Source organism: Actinia tenebrosa, unplaced genomic scaffold (genome assembly GCF_029948245.1).
Source record: "Actinia tenebrosa isolate PJP-AT-01 unplaced genomic scaffold, QUT_ActTen_1.0 PGA_scaffold14__42_contigs__length_11649687, whole genome shotgun sequence".
NCBI lineage: Eukaryota > Metazoa > Cnidaria > Anthozoa > Actiniaria > Actiniidae > Actinia > Actinia tenebrosa.
In genome coordinates this window covers 3,366,519-3,379,121 of record NW_028292574.1, presented here as the reverse complement: position 1 = coordinate 3,379,121, position 12,603 = coordinate 3,366,519, and the positions used below count along the sequence as shown (strand labels likewise).

At 39.3% G+C, this 12,603-nt stretch overlaps 2 protein-coding genes across 2 annotated transcripts; both read left to right on the top strand.

Moving 5' to 3' along the window:
• The first annotated feature begins 67 nt into the window (after positions 1 to 67).
• On the top strand, positions 68 to 3,095 carry LOC148911230 (uncharacterized). The gene is made up of 2 exons (XM_089029999.1): positions 68 to 172; positions 1,882 to 3,095. Exons 1-2 carry the CDS (start codon positions 152 to 154, stop codon positions 3,079 to 3,081), a joined length of 1,221 nt encoding a protein of 406 aa, XP_088886125.1. The 5' UTR covers positions 68 to 151; the 3' UTR covers positions 3,082 to 3,095.
• A 1,211-nt stretch (positions 3,096 to 4,306) lies between these two features.
• LOC116293891 (uncharacterized) lies at positions 4,307 to 12,600 on the top strand. Its single transcript, XM_031701388.2, has 11 exons — positions 4,307 to 4,495; positions 5,876 to 5,981; positions 6,192 to 7,673; positions 8,122 to 8,388; positions 8,463 to 8,528; positions 9,248 to 9,718; positions 9,899 to 10,005; positions 10,102 to 10,160; positions 10,239 to 10,408; positions 11,481 to 11,579; positions 12,159 to 12,600. Exons 2-11 carry the CDS (start codon positions 5,921 to 5,923, stop codon positions 12,236 to 12,238), a joined length of 2,862 nt encoding a protein of 953 aa, XP_031557248.1. The 5' UTR covers positions 4,307 to 4,495; positions 5,876 to 5,920; the 3' UTR covers positions 12,239 to 12,600.
• The last annotated feature ends 3 nt before the right edge of the window (positions 12,601 to 12,603 follow it).

Sequence of the window (12,603 nt, the reverse complement as noted above, 5' to 3'; positions counted from 1 at the left end):
GTAACCTGGCGGCTGGAGGCGGCTCAAACCGCCACCAAGATAAATCTGGCAATAACAATAGAGGCAAGAGGCCTTTTTTAGGCCAGAGGGGGAGAAGGAATCCCCACTTCAACAGCCAGAAGAAGAAGTGGGACAAAAAGACACCCTCTCAATGATTAACCTGACAACACAGGTAAATGAAAATAATTTTATGTCGCTTATACCTGCTCTAAAAGATTATTTCACTGCAAAAGCAGACTGTTTTAAGGCTGGCAGGCTGGTATCCTACCTAGAAAATTGGAAGGAAATAACTTCAGACTCTGAAATATTGTCAATGGTCAGAGGCCAGCATATTGAATTTAATTCAATGCCCACCCAGGGAAAAACCCCGGGACAGTCTGTGAAAAATTCAGAGGTCAAAATCATAGACCTTGAAATATGTAAACTCATAAAAAAGGGTGTTATATTACCCACGGGGCATGAGAAGGGACAATATCTGTCACCTATATTCACCAGGCCGAAAAAAGATGGCTCTCACAGGTTAATCCTAAACCTGAAGCGGCTCAACATGCATGTTGAGTACAAGCATTTTAAAATGGACACCCTCAAATCAGCCATAAGTATGATGAGACCGAATTGTTATATGGCTTCGGTGGACTTAAAAGATGCATACTACTCAGTTAGTATAGCAGAAAGTGACCAAAAATACCTAAAGTTCATATGGTCAGGGAATCTTTATAAGTTTACATGCTTCCCAAATGGTCTTGCATTTTGTCCAAGAAAGTTTACAAAATTACTGAAGCCGGTTTATGCCACCTTAAGACAGTCTGGTCATTTGTCATCATCTTACATAGATGATTCGTACCTCCAAGGTGAGGACTTTGAGGACTGTATTCGAAATGTTCTTGCCACAATAAAATTGTTTGACTCATTAGGGTTTATAATTCACCCAGAAAAGTCAACACTTGTACCCTCACAGAGAATCACTTACCTGGGTTTCGTCCTTGATTCTTTAGAAATGAAAGTTTACCTCACTCAGGAAAAATCAAACAAACTCAAGGATGCATGCAAAAATATACTAGCTAGCAGCAATCCTTCTATAAGAGAAGTGTCCTCACTCCTAGGACGTATGACTGCTAGTTTCCCAGGAGTCATGTGGGGACCCTTGCACTTTAGAAGCATTGATATGGAAAAAACTGATGCTTTGAAGCATGCAAAAGGAAAATTTGATATTTCCATGACATTGTCGGAAGCTGCCTTAGCAGATATAAGGTGGTGGCGAGACTCTGTGAGTAGTGCATACAATATTGTTCAGCATGGAGAGCCAGATATTGTTATTCATACTGATGCATCCATGCTAGGATGGGGGGCAGTCATGGGCACTCTATCAGCTAAGGGCGGATGGGGTCCATCCGAAGCCTCCTATCATATAAACGGCCTAGAAATGCTAGCAGTATTCTTTGCCCTGAAAGCATTTCGGGACCATATTAAGGGCAAACATGTTAGAGTTATGATCGATAACATGACAGCTGTAACAACATTAGCCCACATGGGCACTAGTCATTCAAAGGCATGTAATAACTTAGCCCGCTGTATTTGGGACTGGTGTATTGAGAACAATGTGTGGCTGTCTACTGCTCACATCCCAGGAAAGATGAATGTAATGGCTGACTGGCACTCTAGAAATGTCAATAATGGGACTGAATGGGCATTAGACCCAAAGATATTCAAGGATGCATTAAATAAATTGAATGTGAAGCCCACCATTGATCTTTTTGCTTCGCATTTAAATTACAAACTAAAACCGTTTGTAGCTTACCAACCTGACCCGGAAGCATTTGCAATAGATGCTTTTAGCTTATCATGGCAGTCCTATTTATTTTATGCTTTCCCTCCTTTCAGCCTTATGGCAACTGTTCTTCAGAAAATTCAGGAAGAGAAGGCAACAGGTCTAATATTGATTCCCAAGTGGCCAACTCAACCTTGGTGGCCAACTGTTATGAGAATGCTAATTCAAGACCCACTGGAACTTCCCAGGAAAATAGGGATGCTCTTCCAACCCAGTCAACCAACTATAACCCACCCACTACAGGGAAAACTGGTGTTGCTCCTATGTCATGTATCAGGGAACATTTCAAAGGTCAAGGACTATCAGAAAAAGCTACCTCATTGGTCATGTCATCATGGCGAAATGGCACTAAAAAGCAGTACAGTCCATACATTGATCGATGGAAAGAGTACTGTCATAAAAGGAAAATTGATCCATTTTCAGCATCTGTAGAGGATGGGGTAAATTTCCTTGCAGAGTTATATGACTCAGGCATGGGATATAGTGCAGTTAACACTGCAAGGAGCGCCTTGTCTACCTGCATACAGACAACTGGGCACAATAGTTTTGGAAGCCACCCATTAGTCTGCAGACTACTGAAAGGGGTATTTGAATGCAGGCCATCTCTTCCTAAATATTCTAGAACCTGGGATGTAAAACATGTTATGGACTATCTGAGGACTTTACATCCCCCTGAAACTCTCACGTTGAAAGACTTGACCCACAAGTTAGTTATGTTAATGGCACTACTATCAGGGCAGAGACGCCAAACGTTACATTCATTGACAGTGTCTGACATGCACTTAACCTCTGACAAGTGCATATTTGTACTTAAAACATTGCTAAAAATATCCAGACCTGGAAGGCATCTCTCCACAGTTGAGTTCCTTGCCTACCAACCAGACAATCGCCTGTGTGTAGTTACCTACATGTTTGAATATCTAAAGAGAACAAGTGGTTTAAGACAGCCAAACAAGGATCAGCTGCTAATAACTTATCAAAAGCCACACCAGCCTGCCTCAGCTGATACAATCAGCCGCTGGATAAAGTATGTGTTAGGCAAGGCTGGAGTTAATACAAGTGTGTTTAGTGCTCATAGCACTAGGGCTGCAGCTACTTCAGGTGCTAAGGCAGGACACATATCTCTTGAGACTATTATGAAAAGTGCAGGATGGTCCAGTGAAAACACTTTTCAAAAGTTCTACAATATGCCTGTTGTTAATACTGAAAACTTTGGCAATGAATTACTTAAAGTTTGTGATTCACACAAATAAATATTTGTCTGTTATACAGTTATTATTGTGGTTGCATGGTGTTGAGCTCATAATCATGCAGCTTTAAAGTCTCACGTGACTCCCACCGACCAATGACCAATGATGAAGTAGAATTCAAAAATTAAACGAGACTTACCTGTAAGGTGAAGTTTGATTGGAATTCTACAAGTCATTGGTCGGGAGTGTGGGAGTTACGTGCCCACCCATATAGTTTTCTATGCTTTTATACCCACCCTTGATCTATTTGCATGATTACTCGCAGTTAAATATTGATCTCCCGGGTTCGTGCGCTCTCTCACGTAACTCCCACACTCCCGACCAATGACTTGTAGAATTCCAATCAAACTTCACCTTACAGGTAAGTCTCGTTTAATTTTTGAATTTTTATCCCACTTTTGAAGGTAGATAGTTTTTCAAAACGCGTCCCACATGGAAGGGAGTGATCACGGGTGCTTAGTCATCAGCCACGAAAAGTTTGCCCAGGGTTTGCTGGTCATAGCAAGGGGTTAATCATATACGGTCTAGGGGCCGACTAACCTCTCCCTTAGGCTTCGGCCGAGATTCCTGATCAGTTTGTAATTCCTCCCGGGATAGCGGTGTTGGGGTCGAAATCTCCAGCGTAGCCGTAAGTCCATACGACGGTTCAGCACTCGATGTCTGGAAGTATGGTCCTGGTTAATCATTCTCTAGCAGTTGAACTTAAAGTAAATCAATGTAAAAAGAACGAGAGGAATTCTAGGTGAGTATGGCTTTCAGTAAACGTTTTCTAGCTTGGTAGCACTTTTCTTCATTTAAAGGATGCACAAAGTAATCATTATCGTACAGAGCCAATTCAGTTGATGAATCCGCCGTCCTAGTTCGACATCTGATGTGAAAATGTGATTGGTACAGCTAAAGTACGATTTATCATTTGCCGACATAAATCAAAAGAATGGTCCGAAAAACGTACAGGCCACTTTTAATAACTGACTGAACCTGAAGCTGAATATTTTAAAGCGCGTTGACCGCTGACATGTAGCAAACAAACAAGGAAAGACTAAACTTTGAGAAATAAACTTTTTAACAACAAAAAGTAGTATTTAAATGCTTTCTTCTCCCTACTAAAATCCATGAATTTACTATGATTTTCTAAGGAGAAAAAACGTGTTGATCAGTGAATGACCTTCAAAGGGTTTTACCGGTACCAGAAGAACGCTTGAAAGAATCACTGTCGAGATTCTTTACGCCATGAATAACTAATGAGCTGCTGCTGCTATTTCTTGGACAGTTGAAAGGATCATTTCAATACCACTAAAGTACAAAATCTACCAAACAAGACTGAGAGAATTTGGTTCAAACACTCAAAGATAACAGTAACTCATTCATAGGACAATATCAATGGTGAGATAAAGCATATTTGTTCGTAATATTTGAGGTGAGCAATGACTTCTGATTTTGTTTTGGTTTTGTTGAAAGTAGCTGTTCATTTGAATACAGCCAGCCAAGTATCTAACAAATGAATGTTAAGAGCAAAATATATATTTCTACTGACTAAGGAAAAATCAGATATCTTATAAAAATAGGTATTGAATCTTTCTTGATAGCCAAACGAAGCAATTCTTATGAACGCCGGATTAAAGTCATCCAAAGAGTTGATTCAAATGATGTTCGTCCCGGCAACGACCTGTTCAGTGGTGGCTGGATTATAAACGTCACCCTCCAGAGTCCTTAAGTTAAATACTCAGTGTCGCGTTGTTCTATTTTGCTAATACTTTATTACATGTATTAGTCCCTATATCGTTGAATATTAAGGGTAATTATCTGTCGGCCACATCACTGATATATTTTGCTAAGAGTAAAAAATAGCAAGGATGATGGTGAAAGTTCTATATACAGGTAAAAATGAAGATAAAAGAAACGCTGAAAAATTCCTGAGTATACTGGATCGTTAGAGGAGGATGTTTGACCAGTTGGACCATATGACAAATAATTTCATCAACTCCTGTTAGAAATACATACAAAGTTTTATTGTAAATATTAATATTTAGATAAAACACTGGGATTTATTATTACTATGCCAAACCGGCACACCGAAGAAGAATGGAATACCTTTACATTTTTACTGTTACAGTATTTCTATATTTTGATTACACGTATACATTGACAATTCCAAGTGAGTTTGAAAAAAGCCTTGATCAAATCTGAAACCAATTTAAAGCAACAAATCAGTTATTGATGGCTTCAGTTTTGTAAAGGTCGAATGACCGATTTGTTGTTGTGAGCTGAAAATTTCTTACGATTTAACACACGATTGCTCACGAGAGCAGAATCTGCATTTGGCAGGAATTTAGTCAGAATGAAGACTATTGCCTTGATGTTTTCACAATAACGTATTATAACCGCTAGAAAAACATCTGAAGTCTTTAAAATAGAACATCAAACTCAGTGAAATGAAATATATACCTTCAGTAACTTTGCTAAGATAATAATACTTAGGTGTATTATTGTTTGTCATATAGTCTTGCTACGTTCTTGCAAACTATCTGACAACGTTATAGCACAGTTACATTTACTACCACCGCCGCCACAATTCCTTGCACCCCTTTTAATTAGTTCATGCAGTTCATAAGCACCGGTAAGCTGTTCTCGCATATGGAAATACAACATTCGAAAGAAAATCCAAGATGTATTGGTATTGAATATAAAACGGCGCCATCTTGCAAACATTCTGTTTCGTAAGGGATATTATCAATCAAAAAACCAACGCACTGATGACAATGTGATACTATTCTAACGAGTTACTAATATTTTCCAGGCATCGAGCTGATCGAGATTCTGCTAGCCCAGCAGTCACGTGATCATGAGGCTACGGACGCTACTGAGTTTAACCCTTCTGGGGATTATGATCATTAAGTCTTTAGGTAAGTCTGGCCATAAGCAACGACTATAGACAGGGAACAAGGAACAACTGATTTTCAAGGGCTTCAGGTAAAATACTGTGATGGATTTGTGACGAATGTGAGTCCTCAAACATAACCGCTGACCTCTAACGGCCATCTTCTTTCCGCTGCTGCTGACCTTAATTTAAGATCAATAACTGAAGAACCATGTTGAAATTCTTATTTGAACAGGTGTCCCAATAGAAAGAGAATTACTGAGAGTAAAAAGAAAAGGAGAAATAGACGAAGAAAATGAAGAACATCTTCTTCAACGAAGAGAGCTAAAACCTTTAACTAGACACAAGAGAGACACTGTAGGTGAGCACAAGGCAACAGAAGATGAAACCCAAAATAGTCGAAGAAGACGCTTCAAGTCTGATCAGGAGAATATAGAAGAAGAAGGGGAGAACTATCCAAACAAAATGGCCGCCAGGTCTTCAAGGTCATCGAGGGAGGATAAAGATGTTACAGCACATGGGTTCGATAGATTTATACTCCCCAAAGATGATATTAAGGGAAATAAGCAACCAGCAAAAAGATCTATTGCCGCTTCCGGTTCTGGTCTTGAAAGTAACTTTGAGTCTTCAGCTTCCGGTATGTGGATATCAGATTCCGCTGCAAAAGACCTCTTGTCGGGGAAAAAAGATAACAAGCGAAGTGCAAGTTCATTGGAAAGCATAGTGGCCGCCCTGAGTGCGATAAAAACAGATCAGACAGCTGATTTCAATGGAGACAATGATGGCTCAGCATCTGGAGCTTGGGTCATTTCAGGCTCAGGTCAAGAGTTCAATACACCTGATGATGACCTGCCCAAGTTCTTTTCTGCTGCTGCTTCAAATTCACAATACCATGAGGTTGGTGAGACTATCTCGGGGTCAGGAAGTGGACATGAGGAAAATGATGTGGCTTCTAAGCAAGGTAATCTTATCTCAGACTTAGCAGAAGAAGTCCACCAGGACGAAAAGCCCAGCAACAAGAAGGAGTTCACTCAATCACCAGCAAAGCCACTCAACAATGAAACTAAATCAATTAAAATACACAAGAGGGACATTCTTGAGCAATTTTTTGGAGAAAATCATAAAGATGTCCTCTCCAGAAGCAGAAGAGAGCAAGATGATAAGAACGTTAAGGAAGGATTTACATCATTTTTCAGGAACAGTCCAAATAAGATCACCAGTGAAGCAGATCTGCCCCTGATAAAACATGAGCCACCACCAATCCCCGCTGTAAGATCAGCTAAGGGAGGTTCCAAGATCAGCCAGAAAAGTGGCTCCTTGGAAACGGTTAATGTAGGCGAAGGGCTTACGGGGCTGAGCTTGGTGCGACGATTCTATCGAGATCAAAATATGGAACAAACTGGCCAGACAAGAAAAGTTCTTCCAAAACCAGAACATATTCTTAAAGACGTGGAAGCAAAGAAATATCCAATCACGAAAAAGACAGAGAAGAAAGTCATTTCAAACCACAAGGTAACAAAGAACAATCCATTTGAAGCCCGCGTAGTACACACGAAGCAACTCCCCAAAGCCCACGTTACTATCATAGAAGAACCAGCGGTGTATACAAAAAACGAAGAAGAGGGAATGGACTCTAGTGATGGCGGAATGAATGAAGATGAATCTGATGAGTCTGAACCAACTATTGAAATACATGAGAGAGACATCAGAGAAGATGGTAAGGATAGTTATATTCAGTTCATGATTTGATTTCTAATTGGTTGAATCGATCACCCCCAACAAAAGTAGTCGAACAAGCCAAAAGCCAGTTCAAGAACTAGACATAAACTAGACATTTCGAGATATGAAAATGTTCGTTTCGTTTTAGTATTTTCCATCGGAAATTGAGTTTAAATAAAGCCGACTATTTAACGAGTAAGACTGAACAGAACCATGGGAAGCTAGCCGTGTGTTTTGATTCTCATTCACTACTTCACTGGAAAAAATCGTGCACGCCCCAAATGATGGAAACATGTTGGGAATGCCGACTTCCAACGTATTTCCATGCCATGGAATTGTCCAAAACTTGGAGAAATGACTTTCAATTATTCTTCCAATACATTTCCCACATATTTCCATCACCTCAAATCCTGTTTCTGATCTATTATAACACTTCTGTTTCCAAGGTTACGTTGGTTGTTTTGCCGACCAGTCTCCAGACCGAGATTTACCATTTGCGTTATCTGTACGAGATCTCACCCCGACTACCTGCCGACTCGCATGTAAGAAGGCTCAACACGCATACGCTGGTCTTCAATATGGCTACCTCTGCCGATGTGGCGATTCCTACGGGAAATACACTAGACTGGGAGAAGACCAATGCAGCACGGCTTGTAAGGGAGATGGAACTCAGATCTGCGGAGGATTCTTTAGAAGTTCTATCTATGCCACAGGTATACCCTGGCTTCTTGATTTCTTTTCTTTTTACATATTATTAAAGCTTGTTGTCATTTCATTTTATAAACAGATGGTGTCACCGAACCAACACAGGGAGATTTTTTCCACGTTGAGAGCGTTCGACCACTTAACGCAGGTAAACATTTTATCTATCATAGTTATTCCTTTTTGCTTTCGTTACAGGTTAACTTTTTTTAATTAGTTCCGAGTCCGTCCGTCTAAAGTTCATTAAACTAAGATAATCTATATTCAAGTTTGGTACGCAGTTAACCAGCTGCAAATCCTCGTGACGTCCCAGTCCGTAACGTAGCGACGCCAAAGACGTCACAATTACCATTGAAACAAGCTTAGTCAGAGTTTTGTGATATTAATTGAACTGAGTGGAGTGCAATTTGTTAATCACAAGTATGATTTTGGTCCAAAATTTCACGACACGAAGTTCAATTACCACTTAATCATATCCTTTTTGTAATCATACACAAGAAAAAGACAATAAATAGTGCAGAATAATCAATTTAATGTAGAAGAAGAAGTAAATCAATCAGGTTTTTTCCTGGTATAAAATAAACGATTTATCAGCAAATCATTAAATATCCATAAATAATGGTTATCATTCTCTTCTCTGATTGGCTGAATATAAGAATTCTGTTCTGTGATTGGTTCTTTAAAAAAGATGCGATTAAGAGCTCCTAAGGATGCGATTTGGGAATTAATCGCACTCCTATGAACCAATCAGATTGCAGGATTTGGTAGTGATTACAAAAAGGATATGATTAAGACTGAAATTATCTGAGTGAGACAATAATCTATAATACGGGACAACTCGATAAATAAAGCAACTCTTTTCTCTTTTAGTTATCAATAAACCTTCGAGCACTACAAATTACATGCCACAAGAGACAGCTTACCCTTCACTCGTCCCCTACCGTAAGCCAAACCAATTCCCGTATAACGACCCGGTGGTACAGTTTGCCCCTTCTGTCCAAGCCCCTACGTATTTTAGCCCAGATGAGCCAAAAGTCGTAATCCATTCAGAAACACCGTTACCGGAGTACCAGGCAAAGCCTCCACCCGCAGTAGTTAAAGCTAATGTGGTTAACATTCCTGTTCAAAGTCTCCGTTACATTCCAAGTGTTATTGGAAACATGGAACAACAACAACAACAGCAGTACAAGAAGTCTACTATCGCTAGACCACCAGCTCCCAAGGTAACACCTCAGGGAGCCCGCGTTGGTAAACTACACTACCTCCATCAACAACATGGCGTAGCACCAAAACCAAAACCACAATTTGAGCCGTTCAGTCAATTGGATATAACACCTGGAAGTAAGTAATGCAATTGTCCTAATTCTGTAGTTTTTGGGAAATATGAGTCATTATAAGAAAGAGGTAGCGTGTTTGGGACAGGAAGTTTGCTAGAGACGTAAAAACTGTCCGACAAAACAATTTTTCATTATCAATCTGATATCTCTTTATCTCATAAACTGGATCGATTTTTTTCAACAGTGAAAACCTTTACTGGTACTATAAAGCTAAAACAAAGCTGGCTGGATGGCCTACAGAACGATCAAAGCCCGGAGTTCAAGATATTATCTGGCAATATCGAACAAGCGGTGAGAAAGAGTGCATGTATATATTTTATTTACTGAAAAAGATAAAATACGTTCTATCCAATGAAGCTTAAACACTTATAATTGGCTTATTTTCAGTTTAAAAAAATGTTTGAAAAGGATCCAAACTTCATCAAAGTTAAAGTCCTTGGATTCAAGTAAGTGACCAATCAGCAAGCACGATTATGAAACCCACATCAGCCGTACTCATTTATGCTGTTGGTGTTTTTTCATAGTAAAGGGTTGGTCAAACACAATCCAGCTACCATAAGAAAGGTTGTTGCACCGTTCGTTCTCACGTTCAAAAAAGATACAGTTGGCGTTGAGAACAAAGTCAGTAAGGCTATCCAGGACACAGGAAAACTGTTTGACATGCCAGTATACAAGAAGTCTATTCATATACAAGGTAAATGTACTCTATTATCTGTCTTAGGAAGCATTCATTTCTTGGAAGGGAGGGGGAGGGGGTGCGGAGGAATTAAAGAGTGTCATCACAAATTTACATAGCGACAAGCTAGTGAGGCCACTTTGATTGTTTCTGGATATAATCAGTTTATTATTATTTTATCGGTAAAGTTTTAGAGAACCATTTTCAAAGTTCAAAACTAAGCTGTGGTGCTCACTCAGACAAATTGGGCACGTAGAAGAAACCTTTTGATTTTGATAACATACCTACATACAACATACTCAATCTACATTGGGCACATATTTACAGCTATTCCTTCGGCCCTCTACCCCTTCTACAAAGAAAAAAATTATCTTACTCATGCCTCTCCATCGTTGTCTTCTTTATATAGCTATTACAAGAAGTCATAATACAAATTCGTATAGCAGGGTCTAACAATACTCTCTCATGTACATACAAGTTCAGAAAGATAAAGCATTAATTCTAGGCTGTAAAATAAGATTCAAATGTGTCCATGGCAGCCTCAGTCGATAGACCGATAGACCTCTTTACATTCCATATTCATGTGTCCTCTCAAATAAAACACGTGGCCTCAAATGTGGGCAAAACATTAAGACCATGAGGTGAAGAGGTCTATAGATACCTTGCAGCCATTGGAATACAGTTCAATTTGGAGGATATAACAATAGGTTTCCAATTCTTAGGAGATTGAAAATATATTGTTTTGTCCTCCGGCAAACTGAGCTGCTTTGACGTCACGTGAAGGGGTCTTTTGAATACTTTCTCGGCAATTTACATTAATTAGTACAATAACCGAGGAACCTTATTGAGTGACCCTGCTTATGGAGGCTTTACACCATCACGTGATGGCAGCCATGACAAGAGGCAGGAACAATTGAATCTGGTCTAATCTGATTTTCATGAGAATAAATTCATCCTGCCATTGCTGCCATCACATGATGGTGCAAAGCCTATATATTGTATAGGGCCAATAGCGATACACAATGAGTAGGTCATGTCGCACAAATTCATTGACACCAATACTAATGGCAAAAATCCAATTACAAAACAGAATACCACAAAGCACCAAGACCATCGGTGACCAAGGACAAAATTATAGCAAGAAAAGAAGTAAAAACCGAGACAAAACGAAGCAGCACCACTCAACCAAGTAAGAACAGTTAGTAACAACCCCAGATTGCAATCATTACCATAAACGTTTTTTTAAAACACCGCTAGAACCTTTCACTTTAGCACTGTGATGTGGAAGACCACGTGGGGCGATTACCATTTAAACCGATCCATCCGGTTAGAAATTCATTTCAGTGCTAACAGTAACAAGACGATAGAGCAGGAAACTTTAACTTTTGACAGATGCTACATTCGCGCATCCCGGAAGAACCGAAAAGTAAGGGAAAAGTAATTGATTTCTTCAATCGGAAGACCGAGTTTTCCGGAACCGATTGGTTTTCCAACATAAATTTCCGGTTTTTCCGGGTAAATTCGCAGTTTTCAGCGCCACGTTTTATTCCTTTGAAAATGATACCTTTGTTTTCCCTCTTCAGTTGGGCCACATAATGTGATTAATGTCACTCAAACGTACAAAACGTACGGCCTTATTCTCATGAATGGTTTGGAAATAATAACGAATAATTTGTTGTCCTCAAGAGTTGTGTTATTTTTTTCAGTATTCTTGGTAAGTTGTTTGATAGTCTTTATTGTTGACACTTATTATGTTTTGTATCCACAGAGGTTCCTTACACGCTTGAACTGTTCCTGATGAGGGATCCCACCAAGATAAAAAGGAGCACACATCCTGAAAAACAATAGAATCCTGTGCTCTGATTGGCTGAGCGTCCATGGTCTAATAGCAATAGACCACTAGTAGCAAAAAGTGCCGGCTTTGAAAACTAAAATAATGGCAGCTAGGTTCGCGTTTTCAGACTAATTTCAAAATTGTTTGTATCCATTTATTTGAATGATTAGAATTAGACCTCTCGGCGCCCCCGTGGTCTACGAGTCAATAGCCCATTCAATTTTATGTTATATATCCAAAAAATTGATTATAAATATATATGTACAATAATGAAATGAATAGAATGGAAGTAGAAAGTGTATGTATATTAATCAGTAGTGAGATTTTAATTCGATGTTCAGCTAAAAGTTCCAGTTTAAGAAGCAAATAAAATTACAGT

Excerpts from the sequence above, each read along its gene's own strand:
- LOC116293891 (XM_031701388.2), top strand. The coding sequence starts at position 5,921 with ATGAGGCTACGGACGCTACTGAGTTTAACCCTTCTGGGGATTATGATC. Across the intron at positions 5,982-6,191 it reads TATGATCATTAAGTCTTTAG|GTGTCCCAATAGAAAGAGAA; the intron begins GTAAGTCTGGCC and ends TTATTTGAACAG. Across the intron at positions 8,389-8,462 it reads AAGTTCTATCTATGCCACAG|ATGGTGTCACCGAACCAACA; the intron begins GTATACCCTGGC and ends TTTTATAAACAG.
- LOC148911230 (XM_089029999.1), top strand. The coding sequence starts at position 152 with ATGATTAACCTGACAACACAG. Across the intron at positions 173-1,881 it reads TGATTAACCTGACAACACAG|CCTTATGGCAACTGTTCTTC; the intron begins GTAAATGAAAAT and ends CCCTCCTTTCAG.